At 34.5% G+C, this 15,302-nt stretch overlaps 1 protein-coding gene across 1 annotated transcript; it reads right to left on the reverse strand.

Annotated features, from left to right (window-relative positions):
• Positions 1–1,037: 1,037 nt before the first annotated feature.
• On the reverse strand, positions 1,038–14,745 carry LOC106181378 (uncharacterized). Its single transcript, XM_013565757.2, has 17 exons — positions 14,594–14,745; positions 14,111–14,148; positions 10,694–10,864; positions 10,291–10,510; positions 9,516–9,654; positions 9,310–9,381; positions 8,860–8,929; positions 8,364–8,430; positions 7,649–7,701; positions 7,411–7,493; positions 6,866–7,043; positions 6,234–6,280; positions 5,507–5,735; positions 5,095–5,163; positions 2,696–2,752; positions 2,067–2,157; positions 1,038–1,791 (listed from the first exon to the last, which is right to left on the reverse strand). The coding sequence occupies exons 3-17, from the start codon at positions 10,850–10,852 to the stop codon at positions 1,715–1,717; spliced, it is 1,611 nt and encodes a 536-aa protein (XP_013421211.1). The 5' UTR covers positions 10,853–10,864; positions 14,111–14,148; positions 14,594–14,745; the 3' UTR covers positions 1,038–1,714.
• Between the last annotated feature and the right edge of the window lie 557 nt (positions 14,746–15,302).

Consider the following 15,302-nt stretch of genomic DNA (forward strand, 5'->3'; position numbering starts at 1 on the left):
CCTCCATATCTTAGAGGGCGCACGGTGCCAATTGGTACAGTTAAGAGCTATGATTCAGCAAGTCAAAATTCTAATTTGGAGAGGGGACCGCTGATGTGATTTCTTTCAGAAATCGAAGGAGGGGGTCAGGAAACCCCTGACACCCCGCTAAATCTGCCACTGTTCTTTAATTTTTTATAATTACGTCGAGTTTAAAAAGGAACATATAATCTCGCGATAAATTCCATGTGTATGCTTCATTAAACGATTAAACCAATGCAATAATATGCGCGTGTGAGATTCATTGACAATATAACTTTTTATCGGTCGTACAAGTTGATTATTGCATGATTTATTTCATACGTATTACTTTATAACAAAAAGTCCCCTAGAAAATTGTCCACACCAGCTAATTTCAACTGTAAAATTATGTCGATAGACAAATAAAGGAAGACTGTGTCGCATTGATGGAGCCTGGGGAAAGCAAATCAGGCACGTACACCTCCCTTAACTTCTCATTATACCCTTTTGTTAGCTATTTCCTCCCCGCTCCCCCCCCCTCCCCCCTCAAAAAAAAATATTTATATCCAAACAAAATCAAGTAATTTTCCATTCCTGTGCACTATAAAGAGTTACTATTATTGGAAAACTACCCTCATCTTCTGTTGTATGTTTGCTGAAAAAGCAAATCAAAAACACCCTAGCCCCCCCCCCTTCCCTCCCCCTCCTACGTTTTCAAATTCCTGGAACCCCATTTAATTGTGTAGGTGATGTGGGGCTACCCGCATTTTAGGATAAATGTAAATTATGCAACAGATTAGGCACGGCTTATGCGGCGCCAAAGTTGTTTTCTTCAAAGAAGTATGTTACGTTTGGTCTGTATGTCAACAAAGACTTCGATATATTCAAAACGCTACCATCATCAACCCTGAGTCTCCAAAGGACGAGCGGATAAATTCACTCCACTTTTTCAGAAAAAGGGATCTGCAATTGAAATGTATTCTGCTAGAAGTTACACTTTCTTTTGAAAATGAATGGAAAGAACGGTCATTGATTGATATGAAATCATTTATTTGAATCGAGTCCGGAGAGCTAAAAACAAAAATGGCAATACTGCAAAAAGCCACATTGATATATCAATCAACAGTCATTATGAAGCAAAACAATAAATTAATCAAAATTTTTGTACCATATTAACAGACAACAAAAATGACACAAGACTTCATTATACACATTTCAGTAGTGAAAAAAAGGCTGTATCTTCCCCCATATCTTCGTGTATTTACAATACCTAGCAAAACAGATAAACAGTCTGGTCATGGAGACTGCAGTATATAACACCAGTTCTTATATACACTAAATGTTTACTTATAAAAATACAATATGAAGCACATTTGATTCAAGAAAATGTTGACTGCACTCACTCATTCAGAAAATACCGTTTATGAAACAGAACTGAACTGCTCAAAACCGTCTTAAGCAAGATTTTGCAAACATGGCTTTTTCCTTTTTCTGCTTGTGAGTTGCTAAAATAACCTAAATTAGTAGTAGATCAACACCCTTTTCACGTTTTTGAGGGAAGAAAAAAATGTAGGGGAAATCCTATGTATTTAACTAAATTTACTAATCTTTAATTATTATCATCATTACCTATTCATCATCACCTAATACCTTTGTCCTTTTACCTTTACGTTAAGTGAGGATTGTTAAAGAAAAGAAAGACTACTATCAGAGTCTACTGTATTGAGCATGTTTTAGAGACTATCTTAGCTTTCTCCTGTGCTATGCCACTTCTAAAGATATGCGCTTTGCCTGGAAGTAGAAAAGATACAAATGCAAATTATTTAAAACAAGCAACTGCAGTAGTAAGATGGGACCTGGTTATCCTTATATCATATGAACAGAGGGTATTGTGGCAGAAATCAATTTCTAGTCTTAGACCAGGGCCCATGGACCCCACGCAGTTCTACTGTGGATTTTGCATAAATTAATTATTAATTTAATCATTATATGTTAATTCAGATGGATTCATGGATATATTCTGCACTTCGCTTCACAAATTTTTCTTCTTTCAAATTTATACTCACCAGTTTTATTGATCAGTAGGTTGGAGATGAGCAGGTATTCGTAGAAGTCAATTGTGTTGGTTTGATCAAGGTCAATTTCATGAATGGCTTCCTGCATTGAAATACAAAATAAGTTTTTCTACCATTCAAATAGTTTGCTTAAAAGGCTAATGTGATCAAAATGACTGAGTTGTTAGTAAAGTTCAATGAAAAGTTTGCTAAGTTTATCGATCGTTCAAATAATTTCCTAAAGGGCTTATTTAAGAAAAAAAAAAAACAATTGAGTTGTTAGTATTAATTTACTTAGCATAGTTAACTGAATTATAGTGTAGACATCTGAAGATGAGAACTACCTGTGTACCAAATACAGCTTGGGTCCGCATAACTCAACACATTACAAATCACAATTTAAAATATCATTTCTCTCCAAAAATTCTGATGTATTATATATTCCTCTTTGTAGCTAATATGCCCATTGCCCAGCTCAAAACTTCACGTATCTCAAACAAGTTTTGTGACCCCTAAACATCTAAGTTATGAAGATTATATACTGTATTACCATTGCACTATATGTCCAGTAAAAGTGTAAGAGTTAGGAAGAGTCCATGCTGTAGTAGTAGTATCTTTCCTGTGAAAATGTCAAGGTTTACCTGAACTTGCTCTGCAGTAAAATCCTCTCCCACGATTGGCATAATGGCCTGCATAATCTACAGATAGGAAAGTATCACAAAAAAATGAAAGAATCAAAGAAAAAATATAAATTAGTGAAACTAAACATGGGTGTGTCAAAAAAATGATATATGACAGGATCATTATGTACAGTAGTGATTTATTATAAATCAGTATTCATTTGTAAGCAGATATGATGGCATGGTGAAAGCAATTATAATGTTTTTGTTTGTTTGTTTGTTTTGTACCTTTATTATTATCTGAAATGCTGCTGCATAGTATTATAATCTTGAATGATAATTTAAAACACCTTACAAAATAACATTTATCCATATTTATCTCAAAAAAAGCAAGTCACAAATATTCAAGTAAGTAATTCAGATATTTGGACTCTTTCCATTAATAATAATAATAACTAGAGCATCAGAGAGGCGATACCGCCTCCGGATATTGTACTACCAGCTGGAGTAAGCGCATTCGAATTGAACCCCCCCCCCCCAAAAAAAAAGGGACACCACAACCAGTCTTGTCCTTGACAAGCTCTATGCAATAAACAAGAATTCTCAAAGTATGAAAAAAAATAGATAACATAAAAATGGTCCAATCAAGCGGATTTTCCAATTGGCCTGTATTTTCCTAACATTGATCACTCCTGTGATTTTCTGGACAATAGGCCTATTGGTTTTCCTTGAAATGAGTTATCAGTGTTGCATATATGCTGACAAAAGAGAAAACCTAGGGGCAACACTGGGCATATCTCTGCTAGTTTTGAAGATGTGAGGGGCAAGAAAATATGCAAAGTTCAGTTCATGATGAAAAAGTAGGTCAATTTCAAGGTCACAGTATATGACTTTCTATTCAAGTTCAATAGTAACTATGGGCATTTCCTTGCCAATTTTGGAAATGTAAAGGCCAGAAAACATGCAAAGTACAGTTCATCATAAAAAGTAGGTCAAAGGTCAATTTCAAGGTCACAGTTAGATTGCCAGTATATGACTTCCTATTTAGGTTCAATAGTAACTATGGGCTTATCACTGCCAGTTTTCGAGATATAATGGAGAGAAATTTTTCAAAGTTCAGTTCATGGTGAAAAGTAGGTCAAAGGTCAATTTCAAGGTCACAGTTAGATTGCCAGTATATGACTTCCCACTCAAGTTCAACAGTAACTATGGATTTATCTCTGCCAGTTTTAGAGATATAAGGGCTGGAAAATTTGCAAAGTTCAGTTCATGGTGAAAATTAGGTCAAATGTCAATTTCAGGATCACAGTAAGATTGCCATTATATGACTTCCTATTCAAGTTCAATAGTAACTATGGGTGTATCTTTGCCAGTTATGGAGATATAAAGATCAGAAAACTTGCAAAGTGCAGTTCATCATGAAAAGAAGGTCAAAGGTCAATTTCAAGGTCACAGTTAGATTACCAGTATATGACTTCCTATTCAAGTTCAAAAGTAACTATGGGCATATCTCTAATTTTTGAGTATTTCACATTTTATTTTTACCACTGAATTTAGGATGTTGAACTTTTTGATATAGTGCAATGCCTAAGCCGTATTGAAAACAAAAAAATAGACACCACCCCCAGTGTTGCCCTTGACAAGTTCTACAAAATGCATAAAACAAAAGGTCTCTAGCATTAAAGGTACCAGAATTAGAGAGAGTTTTCAGTTTCAGCATCTAATGGCCGCTGCTACCATGAAAATGCACCGATTGACCCCAAACTCACGAAAATGAAAGATGACCCTAAGGGTGACACCTGCCCATAATATTATAGGTAAGATCTGTTTAGTTTCTGAAAATCGGCTGAAATAAAAATTTTCTCGCAAAAAATTCCTATTTTTAGAAAATTTTGGCCCGTTTGACCTTGAAATAAAGGTCAAAGGTCAAATCCAAGGGCATATTTGAAATCCTCACATATGACTTTCAGTCAGCCATCTGTAGAAATTTTTCCCATAATTCCATCGGTTTGGGAGATATTTAGCATTGAATTTTCAAAAATTTTGAGAAGGGTGCGTTTCAAGAAGCGTCACGCCCAGGTCAATGCACCAACTGAGACAAAAAAACCTGGGTGTTCAAGTTGAGATTATATGTGACCTAAATCCAAGAGATGGGGACACAGGTCCTTGCGGTCTAAGAGGAGAAGTGGTAACGGTGACTTGTATCCCATGTCATCCTGCGGAGCCGCAGGAGCCGCAGGAGCCGGCGGAACCGGCGGAGCTGTACGAGACGGGTCGGGACTAAAACCATGAGTACCGCCAGCGTGATAATGGTGATGAAAAAATGACATTGAAAAAAGATGAAAAGGGAAAAATTGTTAGGAATCAATATTGAAATAATATATTTAAATGAATTTTATTGGTAAGTGTTAGTATCTTACCTCTGTGATGTCCAGTTCTCCATCACCACTTGTATCATACTTTTTGAATTGTTCCCACTGGTCCTGAATCTTAAAAACAAAAAAGTTCATGTTAACATGAAATGATGTTCTCTTACCAAGGGTCAATAATATTTTTTTCAATAATAAATCCCCCCTACCACCATCCCTTGCCCTTTTGAAAATATCCTACAGGGCACACTATACAGAACTTGATGAGACTCTATAGGAATCCTTTAAGACTCTGTAGGAATTCTATTGCATATCCTATAGGATTCCTATATAAAAGCCATACTGTCATGCAGGATCCTATTGGATTTTGGACCAGTTTCCTATTATTATTATTATTATAGCTATATAGGACATCATATAGGAAGCTAAAGGAATTTTTTCATCTGGGTGGGCCTGTACTTACATAACTCATGGCCATGAAGGGGAAATGTTTAATCACAGTTATTGACTTCAGTTTTCCTGTCTTTGGATCAACCAACTGTGGGTTCTCGGAGTCCCTGCTTTGCTCAGTGGATTTGTCAGATTTTGTGTCTTTTTCTGCCTCTTTGTTTTTGGCAATAGGTGGCAGCGGTTGCGCTGCCTTCAGACCTGGAGTCAAAATGGAAGCCTTTGTGCCCAGGAGTTGGTTCAATCTAAAAAACGAGATATATATTTGGGTTAGAAACAAGTGCTACTCTGTACATGGCGGTTCTTCCCATGAATCTTCACATTATATAAAATTAAATAAAAACTACGATGCTTCTCATAATGCCTCCTTACATCACATCAAATGATAAATGATAATACCGGTGCTAATGCATTTTACAATGGCCATCACGAAAGATTTTTATACATACACATGTTCCAGTAAATAAGTTCCCAGTAAATCAAATTAAACATACCCTGTAGATGTTCTTTATGTAAATTTTATATATAATTTTTCAAACATTTTAAACAGTAACAATATGCCCTGGTATATATTAATTGCACTATACTTGTGCATTGTTTCATTCACTGTCATAAAATTTTAAAGGCACTAATACTGTCTCAGAAAATTCAATCTGATTCATCTGAAATCTTGAATATATCAATGTCAGTATGCAGTGTAGATTTGTAGCAAACACAGAGCAACCTGAAACGCAATTACTTACCTTTCTTGAGGAGTCATCTTTTTTACACTAGTAGGTACCTTTATATCCTGTAAATAAATTTTAATTTATATACAATAAAATATATAATTTCCAGAAAAAAGTCCAGTCATCATATTCAATGATAATTACAAGTTAGAGCTACATGTAGTCGATAAAATCTGATAAATAGATAAAATGTGAAATCTTTATATTATTATTATTATAATGATATCTAGGTAACAATGTATTAAAATAGCTCAAAATATTTTCGGTTAAAGTTGTCTCCTTCACTTGTCACATTGTGTTTTTTAGAGGGAGACGGGGTACATGTACCTCAAAAGATAAGGGGGGGGGGGGCATGTGACTTTTGTACCCCCACCCCTCCGGCTATAGCATAACCTTAGATTCCATTCGGATTGAAACCATCTGTCTACAGAGATCAATTCAACTCTGTGGGGGACTCTCGCTGAGTACAGTCAACTAAACTGAATGACACGCCTCTTCTTGTTTCCAACCAGTTTTTTTTTCTTTTTTCTTTTTTTGTATTCTACTCAATACCAGGAGGCATGTCATTCAGTTAAGTTGACTGCACTCAGCAAGAATCCCTGCAGAGTTGGATAGATCCACATTCACTGATAGGCATGGGGCCTTACCCTGTCTATTCCCATATAATGTGTTGGTAACTCAGCTAACAGATACGACAGCCTCCCTTCAGCAGTAGCACTTATGACTCTCTCTAGCCTCTGCCTCATCACATCAATGTCACGGCGACTAAGAACATCTGCGGGAAGGATGCCGCCATTCTCTGACATGAATCTCTCTATTAAAACTCTGAAAACGATACAAGGGAATCTATCAATGTCTGAATATCAAGACTGTTGAAATAATGTTAACAGGTCGAAAACAATAAAGACAATTATTCTGCAAAACAAGTAGTTTAAAAACCTATTTGAGTTAAATATCAACATGTATAATTGCTAGTTACCATATAAAATCAACTGATAAAAGGTTTTTAAAATTTTTCAAAAACCAAAGAAATCTCTTTGACATATAATAATAATAATAATAATAATAATAATAATAATAATAATAATAATAATAATAATAATGAAATTAAAAGTTGAATATGACAGCTGCAATACTGAAGATAGCAAAAATTATAAAAAATTCTAAAAAAATTCTAAAAAAGATATCTTACTTGAAATCCTTTTTGAACCCTTGTATAATCCCTATTATGTGTTTTTGTTGCTTAAAAAGTTCGCTCTCTGTTCTCTGAACATCCTGTAAGAAAAAAATGTCACAATTTATCACCAAAAAAAAAATTGGATGTCAAAACAGCAGAATTATGATGCACAACCATTGCACATCTACCACAATTATGAACACTGTATAATCATTATGTTAATAAAAGTATAAAACATCTTCGATTAAGTTACCTTTTGTAATGTAAATAAAAGTCTTTTCAATTCTTCAGTTTCCTGTTCTGCCTCTGAAATTGTATGAAATTCCATTAAATAATTTACAAACACTACATGTAGTAATAACAAGAAGAAGAAAAAAGAAAACTGGGACATGCTCAAGGTACTAGTATGTGTTAAACATGCTCTTCTCAAAACCTTCATAGGTCCATAATTATGATCAAGTGCCTCTGTTATTACTAGTCATTTAATACTAAACAGATAAAATTGTTTAAAAAACAGGCTAAACTTTGGCTGGTTATCTATCAATCAATATCAATTTTAACAGTATATTATTTTGCCATAATTAGTCCAATTATAGATAGAAATTACAAGATTTCAGAGACTCCCTTTTTCACCGTCATCTAGCTCAGGGGGGGATCCAGGATTTTTTGAAGGGGGGTCCATGGGTGCGAAGCCGACACCCTACTGCCCCCCCCTCTCCCTTGGCGTGGAGTTTGTGGCCCAGTGAAGGGCTCTGAAAAATTTTGGTATTTAAGTGGGCCAACAGTACCATTGGGTATGCTATAGAACTATGTCACTTTCAGCTAGTCAATATTGTAATTTCAAGAGGGGACCATTGGTGTGATATTTTTCAGAAAACGAAGGGCAGGTCATGGACCCCTCTGACACTTCGCCACTGTAGCTGATGATGCAGCTTCAATTTAACCCTCTTTTAAAGACAAACATTTACCATCTCCACCAGACGCTTTCTTCTTGTCTTCTGCCATTTTATATTTCTTAAACTCTGCATCTGCATTCTGCAAGTAAAATATGTCTTCTTTTAGAAAGGTTTTATAACATTCAGGGATGAGACGGGAATTCAGTGAAAAAAGTCAATATATGGTGTGGGGTCCTGGGGGCTGCCTAGGCCAATGCTATTTTTGGCTTCTAAAATGTTTGAAATCCACTGATAGTTGGAAAAATCTCATCCCTGAGCAACTGATTGCCTTAATAAGATTGTCTTGAAAAGAGTGCTAAATATTTTGCAGCATACAAATGTATATAATAAATGAAAATGATACATCAGTGAACATATTTTTAAACATTCAATTCTTATTGTTTTATTACTTTCATTATAATTTTACATCCATGGTAAGTACATGTACATGTATTTCTTTTCAGGCTTATTTCAAAATTATTCATTATGAATTAACTATCAAATTGAGTGTGATACAGTAATTTAATACCTGGAGCTGTCTCAGCAATGAAGAATTTTCTCGTTTTAGTTCAATCATCTCTGTCTCCAGCTTCTTTTCTCTAAATAAGTATGAAACAAATACTGACTTAATATGAACTCATTTGAAAAAATAAAGAATCTAAAACAAACAGCATCATGCATCTATAACTTTTTTTTAAGTTTCTCATCTGCAAATACATGATTGAATGATTTAAATGCATTAAAATAACTAAATTGCAGGGTTATCATTACTTTCTTTCTTCTTTTTTTTTTTTTTTTTGAAAAATCCAAAGTTTTATCAATTTTTAAAATGCTTGAAATCTAATAAAAATTTTTTTTCGTTTGCTTTACTATCCTCAAAAATTGATAAACTATTTTTATTATTCTTATTTAAATATCCCAGTTTTGAAGCCAGGCCCTGTAAATTACTGCAATTATGGGAAAAACTAGCAATACCCACCTTTCTGAGACTTTTTCTAAAAGTCTTCCCTTCTCTTTCTGCCATAATTGGACATTTCCAGCTCTCTGCAACCTGTACATATGTTAAAATGGGACATTTTACAACAAATTTATATCCCTGCATTTTCAGCACTATGTTTCTATCAAAAAACAATGAAAGTGAATTCAATTTATAAAGTTTCACATTTACAAATAATATTGTCTTACTCTTGTACATCTGTTGTCTTTTTCTTCACCACTTCTTCCAGGTGTTCGTATTTTTTCTGTAGAGCTTTGAGTTCTATGACATCTTGGCTGTGCTTCCATTTTGTGTCTCTGATTTCTGCCTCAACTTCTGCATTTTTTTCTGAAAAAAGTGAGTTAATTATTCTCCATTATAACCCTGAAAATTCTCAGTATAAAAGAAACCTGGGCAATTAATAACAACATCAGGATCAGGGAGTATTCATATCTATGGTATATAGTTCATGCCCACACATGCCATGTACATGTTTGTCAAGCATTGATATTGTGCACCATTTTTTAAGCTAAAACCTATGACATGCTTTGAAAAGTTAACTTTTCCATAAAAGATGCTTAAACAGTCAGTATCATTCATCTTAAAAGATCAAAATGATGGCACTGCAGAATTACAATCACACCTTCCTTGCTCACACTGATGTAAAAAATAACCCTCTCAGTGCTGCAACTCGGAGGTGTCTGGTAAACATAGGCACTGGGAGACACCTTAATCACCTACTATGTAATCTCCCTATTTGCCATACCCACAAAATTTTACTGTGCAAGATCTAACCATTTAACAGGGGCAGATTGAGGCCGTCTTCTGGGTCTTCAGGAAGATGGTCAGATATTCAAGTTTACACTGATGGGTATCTATTTTTTCTGTCAAAGACAGTCAAAAATGGAGGATGGATCAACAAAGATAGTTTGGAAGACTGTCATAAAATAGCTCTGGATCCACCCCTGGTTTAAAACAAAATACCTAATAACTTTCTGATTTCCATCTTGAGCTCTTTCTCTCTGTTCAGCTCCTCTTCAACCTTTTCATGCACTGCCTCCCGACAGAACTCTACCTGCTGGATAAAATCTAGAAACATCTTGCCAGGGTCATGAGTCTCCTCTTTTGTAAAGTTGCCATGGTGATAGCCTATGTACTCTTCTCTGAGGAATTTGGTACGGATACTGGACCAGTGATCCTCATGCTGTAGTAAGAAAAAATTGGTATATACAGTTGGTATATAAAATAAATAAATTAATTAATTAATAATCATTAGTATTAATTAATTAATTAATTAGATGAGTTAACTCTTATACAAAGCAAGAGAGAGAAAGAGAGAGAGAGAGGAAGTGAGAGATGGATGGTGGGGGGAGGGGAGAGTACTCACTACGTCATGCAGTTTATCCATAAGGAACTGATGTGGCTCACTTGTAGCTTTGATATCTGTCTGAGCCATCTCCATGATCTCTCCCAGCACCACAAACAGGCTGTCAATACCATCCTTCAACTCCTGCAGGTTGACCCTGTCAAATATCACACCTGCCATTTTGTTTTGCCTCTGGAAATAATGATCAAATCTTTATATATATATTTTCTATGCATTATCATAAAAATCTTTTTTTTTTTTTTCAATGATTAGAAAATTTATTTTGGCCAAGAGATTTTTATAAACCAGATAACTAAAGAATTACTTTGGAAAGAATACAACTTACATGTACATACATGAGTCTACGGTTCTGTTTGCATTACACTGTTAAGAAATAGACTGTATTCATGTTATATAATGGGAGAGATTTAGCATTGTGTCTCATTTAAAATGTCTCTTCATATAAACATTAAAGGATTTGCTTCATACCGTCAGAATGGCCTCAATGGAACATATTCTTCAGAAAACATGCCCAACTAACGATATCTTTATCCAAATACACAAATTAAAAGCTCATTTTGTAAATTTTTGGCTTTAAAAAACGTCCTATTTGCTCGGCCTGGGAGTTAATGAGCTACGTGGTCACGTGGTCCGATGACGACAATCGAGCCACTGGAGAACAGAGCGTGCTTAGCTGTCAAACTGAGCTGCATTGTCTACCTGTAAGATGACTTCTCTGGCTTCTGATAAAAGTTAATACTCATTCAAATCTCTTACCCGAGGGATCTAAATCCTCATGAAGCTGTGTAAAACCATTCCCGTCTAGTCAATTCTTTAACGAGCGTTTAATTATGGTTATCCCAAGTTGTATAAAACACTGCATTTGAATGAGTAAAGGGTACTGTGGATTATTGCATATGAGGACCATGTTATTTGTGAAATTCAATTAATTTTATTAAACCGCTGACACTCCGTCTTGGATACTTTTCTTAAACTGAGGTAAACGATGCCCGTTACCTTTACAAGTCCCATCTTAATCATCCATCTAACTGGAACTTCCTTTACCTCTTAATTAGAGGGTTAAATGGCTGGCGATATTTATCTCAGGTAAAAATCTACCTGTGCTTTAGTTTCAAAGAGCAGCTCCCTCGGACCTGGGGGTACTAGATAAAATCTGAACACCGGGTTTATTGAGGAGCTAGAGAAACAAAGGAAGAATTTTTCCTGCACAGCTTCATAGGAATTTTAGCATGGACTTGATCCAGCTTAGACCTTCTAATTAACAGGGTGACATGGGCAATTTTCAAATACAAAATAAACAAATAATAAAACTATATTTCAGTTAGCCTCCTCTTAAATAAATATACCGTTCTGGATAAATTAGAACATTTATTAAATCGACAGAAAATTTTTGACTTAAATGATGATTTTATTATTAATGGAAATTAAGCTACTATATGGTGCACATTTGCTGAGATTACGCTGTTCTTGATGTTTTGCGTTAGTCTACATTTTGCTGTGCGTGCTTGGAATTTTTTTATTTTTTATACTCACGTATGTAAAACTGCACATTTAGTAAACATTCAAGTAATGATTTTTCCCATGCTACTTATAGCAAACAATGCTCTTTTACCTTGATCTGCTACATGTTTTTGGGTTTGACAAAGCATACAAATTTGCAAAAAGTTTTGTGTACAGACGCAGGACTTGTATTTCAAGGTATAAAATGATAAATCTTTTAAATTATTTTATACTTCAGATGAAATAACATTCAGAAACAAATCCTCAAAGCATAAACGAATTAGGATTACGAACCATTTTAGTACATAAGTTCCTATTTTTTTCTTTAATATACCGCTCTTTTTTTCTGTTTGTTCTTCAACACGTTTTCTTCCACGGAAGTAATGCCTGGGCATACGCATGCTTCAAGTTACCCTGAGAGCAATTACTTTTATTAATGTTCGCGACGGTGTTTGAACTCAATTGTTTTAATATTGATATTAAACGTCATTTACAAATACCAATAAAATCACCCCATGAAATAAATGAGATATTTTGAAAAATATGAAAGCCCACCAAGATGATTTTGATACCTGTTTTTACCTGGGTTGGGAAGTGCAGCGGTGCATAATTAACAGGTTTGTTGTAAACGAGCTTTTGGTCAACTACAATGCATTTAAAATGCATCAGCAATCAGTAAGTTTGCCAACTGATGACAGTTAATCTGAAAGACTACCAGCTCTTGATATGATCTAAACCACCTGAGGTGACCATGATCTAGAGCATCGCAACTATTGTCACCGAAGTTAGTAAGTCACGGAAGACCGTCACAGACAAAGAAAGATTGTCAAAGAGAACTGCATTTTTGGTGAATCCCACGGCAACACACCGAGGCATAACGAAAATTCCTCAACTCCGTTCAACACAACTTTCCTTAACTTCTCCGTCTGTACAGTATGCACCATGCAGCTCAGTTGAGTCTCATAGACCTTTATCGTGATTGTCGTCACAGTACCACGTGACCTAGATCTGTTGCTTCGTTTATGCATATTGAGGTGAGGTTTACTAAAACGCTTTTTGTCTACTAATAGATTGTTTTTATAATTTTTAAATGACGGGAATCGATTAAAACATAACTGTAGTGTAAAGATTAAGTGCTGGATCTTCAGAATTCGAGAAATGGATTTTTATATGATTATTGTCCTTTAACCTACCATATTTTATAAGTTAAAGTTTAGGTCTGTACTGTAAACAGTTATTGTTTCTCCAGCTACATTAAACTGTTACTTCATATACATACAGATTCGTATCATGAATTTTGATAAGAAATGTATATGTATAAAAACAGAAAAGATGCCAATAAAGTGAAAGGTGAGCATTGTGACTGGGTGTGACATATCATCTCAACTAACACAATCTATATTCTAGAAACTAATGATTGATGAGTATTGCTAATAAAAAAATGACACAATGGAAAAATATACTAGAATATCATTCTACAGGTGTATTATCTAAACTCGGTATATATAACCTTTGTGAAAAGCTTGGGCTTGCATTGCCTTTTGCAGCCTTTGTGATGATTTCTGAAAACTCACTTTATTTTTCATCGTTGTCTCCTTGTTACATGTAATCATTCAAAACTTATAATCAGTTAATGACCAGTTATTTAATCTTAATATATATCAAAAATTTAATCAAATGTTATTACTTATTCAGTGCACTGCTCTATCTCAAATATATTGTTCTATACCTATTCTACGGTTCATATTATGTTAGTCTAGCTAGTGGTATAAGTGGAAATAAAGAATGATACATAAATAAAAATAAGCTATGTGCATATCAAAGTGCCAGCTTGCAAAAAGGTCTAAAGAAGCCAAACCAGCTAAAGCAGCTAAATTTACTAATGTCTACTTACAAATAAATTAATCACTTAATTACCTAGAAAAAAACTTAGCAAAGCAAGCAGCACTGGTTCACTGAAAAATCAAACCAAACACATTGAGCTGAAAAGTAGAGTGGTCAATAACACCAAATTAATTTTATTATCTTTTTAAATAGCAAACAAGCATTATGCAAAAGCTTGAAAACTCAAAAAAATATGATTACCATATACCAGTATTTACATCAAGAGAAATTAATATTAATCATGTCACAAATAATGACTGATCTTACATAACAGGCAACCAAAGCAGCAAAAATAAATAAATAAATAAATAAATAAATAAATAAATAAATAAATAAATAAATAAATAAGTAAAGCCTTTTGTTAATGTTTGCAAAACATTTTCTTTATAAAATTAAATATTGTTAATATTAATAATGCAGATAAGCTGGTAAAATTATCCAGTTGTCAGTTGTAAATATTTAATAAGGCATTGCTTATACAATCTGTATGGCTTTTGTATACAATTGAGTACTCACCCGAGTAGGTCTGGAACTGCTAGTACTTGGGGCCATGCTGTGGTTAATGTGCTGAGTTACAAATCCCGATCCCTGTTTTCTATCTGCTTGTCCTGGTGGTGCTGTCATGGCCATCTGAACTTGCTAGTTGTTAAATTTTTCAGTAAACATCTGGAAGAAGTAAATATATTCAGAACCAGTAAGTTAACTCCTACTGATATTTCAATGTCAAAAGCTATGTTACAACAAGCTGTTAAAGGGCTCGCTACAAATGTATCAGCACCTGTTACAGCTGCACGACAAATCCTGACTGTGAAAATTGTATGAACAATGATTAATGATAAAGTCATTCTTGAACAGTTTCTTACAACAACGCATCTTGATATGGTGGAAAAAGCTCTTTAAAAGCAACTTGATTGCCATCTGGAAATATAATCCCCACCCAGTTACGACATTCAGCTTGATTTAATGGATGGCATTTAACTTTCTCTTTTTTCTTTGTGATCTATATCAACTGACATTACTCTATCAACACAGCTGCATTGAGACTAGTAATATCTTAGACTGAGAATTGGTCCAACTTTTGTTTTCCGATGAACAAACTGTAACAAGTCAGATTCTCAATTAAACCTGTAATTTCAGGTCAATGATGATGTGAATTTAAGACCCAAATTTCCTGTATTAAATCACTCTGTCTGAACACTCTGTGAACACATTTATAAAAAAAAAA

This window comes from Lingula anatina, chromosome 10 (assembly GCF_051362555.1).
Source record: "Lingula anatina isolate TDL-2025a chromosome 10, LinAna3.0, whole genome shotgun sequence".
In the NCBI taxonomy this organism is placed as follows: Eukaryota; Metazoa; Brachiopoda; class Lingulata; order Lingulida; family Lingulidae; genus Lingula; species Lingula anatina.

What these genes read in the sequence shown, in the direction of transcription:
- LOC106181378 (XM_013565757.2), bottom strand. Translation starts at nt 10,852, where the DNA reads ATGGCAGGTGTGATATTTGACAGGGTCAACCTGCAGGAGTTGAAGGAT. An exon ending in AAGACAACAGATGTACAAGA is followed by an intron (nt 9,382 to 9,515) that starts GTAAGACAATAT and finishes ACATATGTACAG; the next exon opens with GTTGCAGAGAGCTGGAAATG. An exon ending in TTAGAAAAAGTCTCAGAAAG is followed by an intron (nt 8,930 to 9,309) that starts GTGGGTATTGCT and finishes ATACTTATTTAG; the next exon opens with AGAAAAGAAGCTGGAGACAG.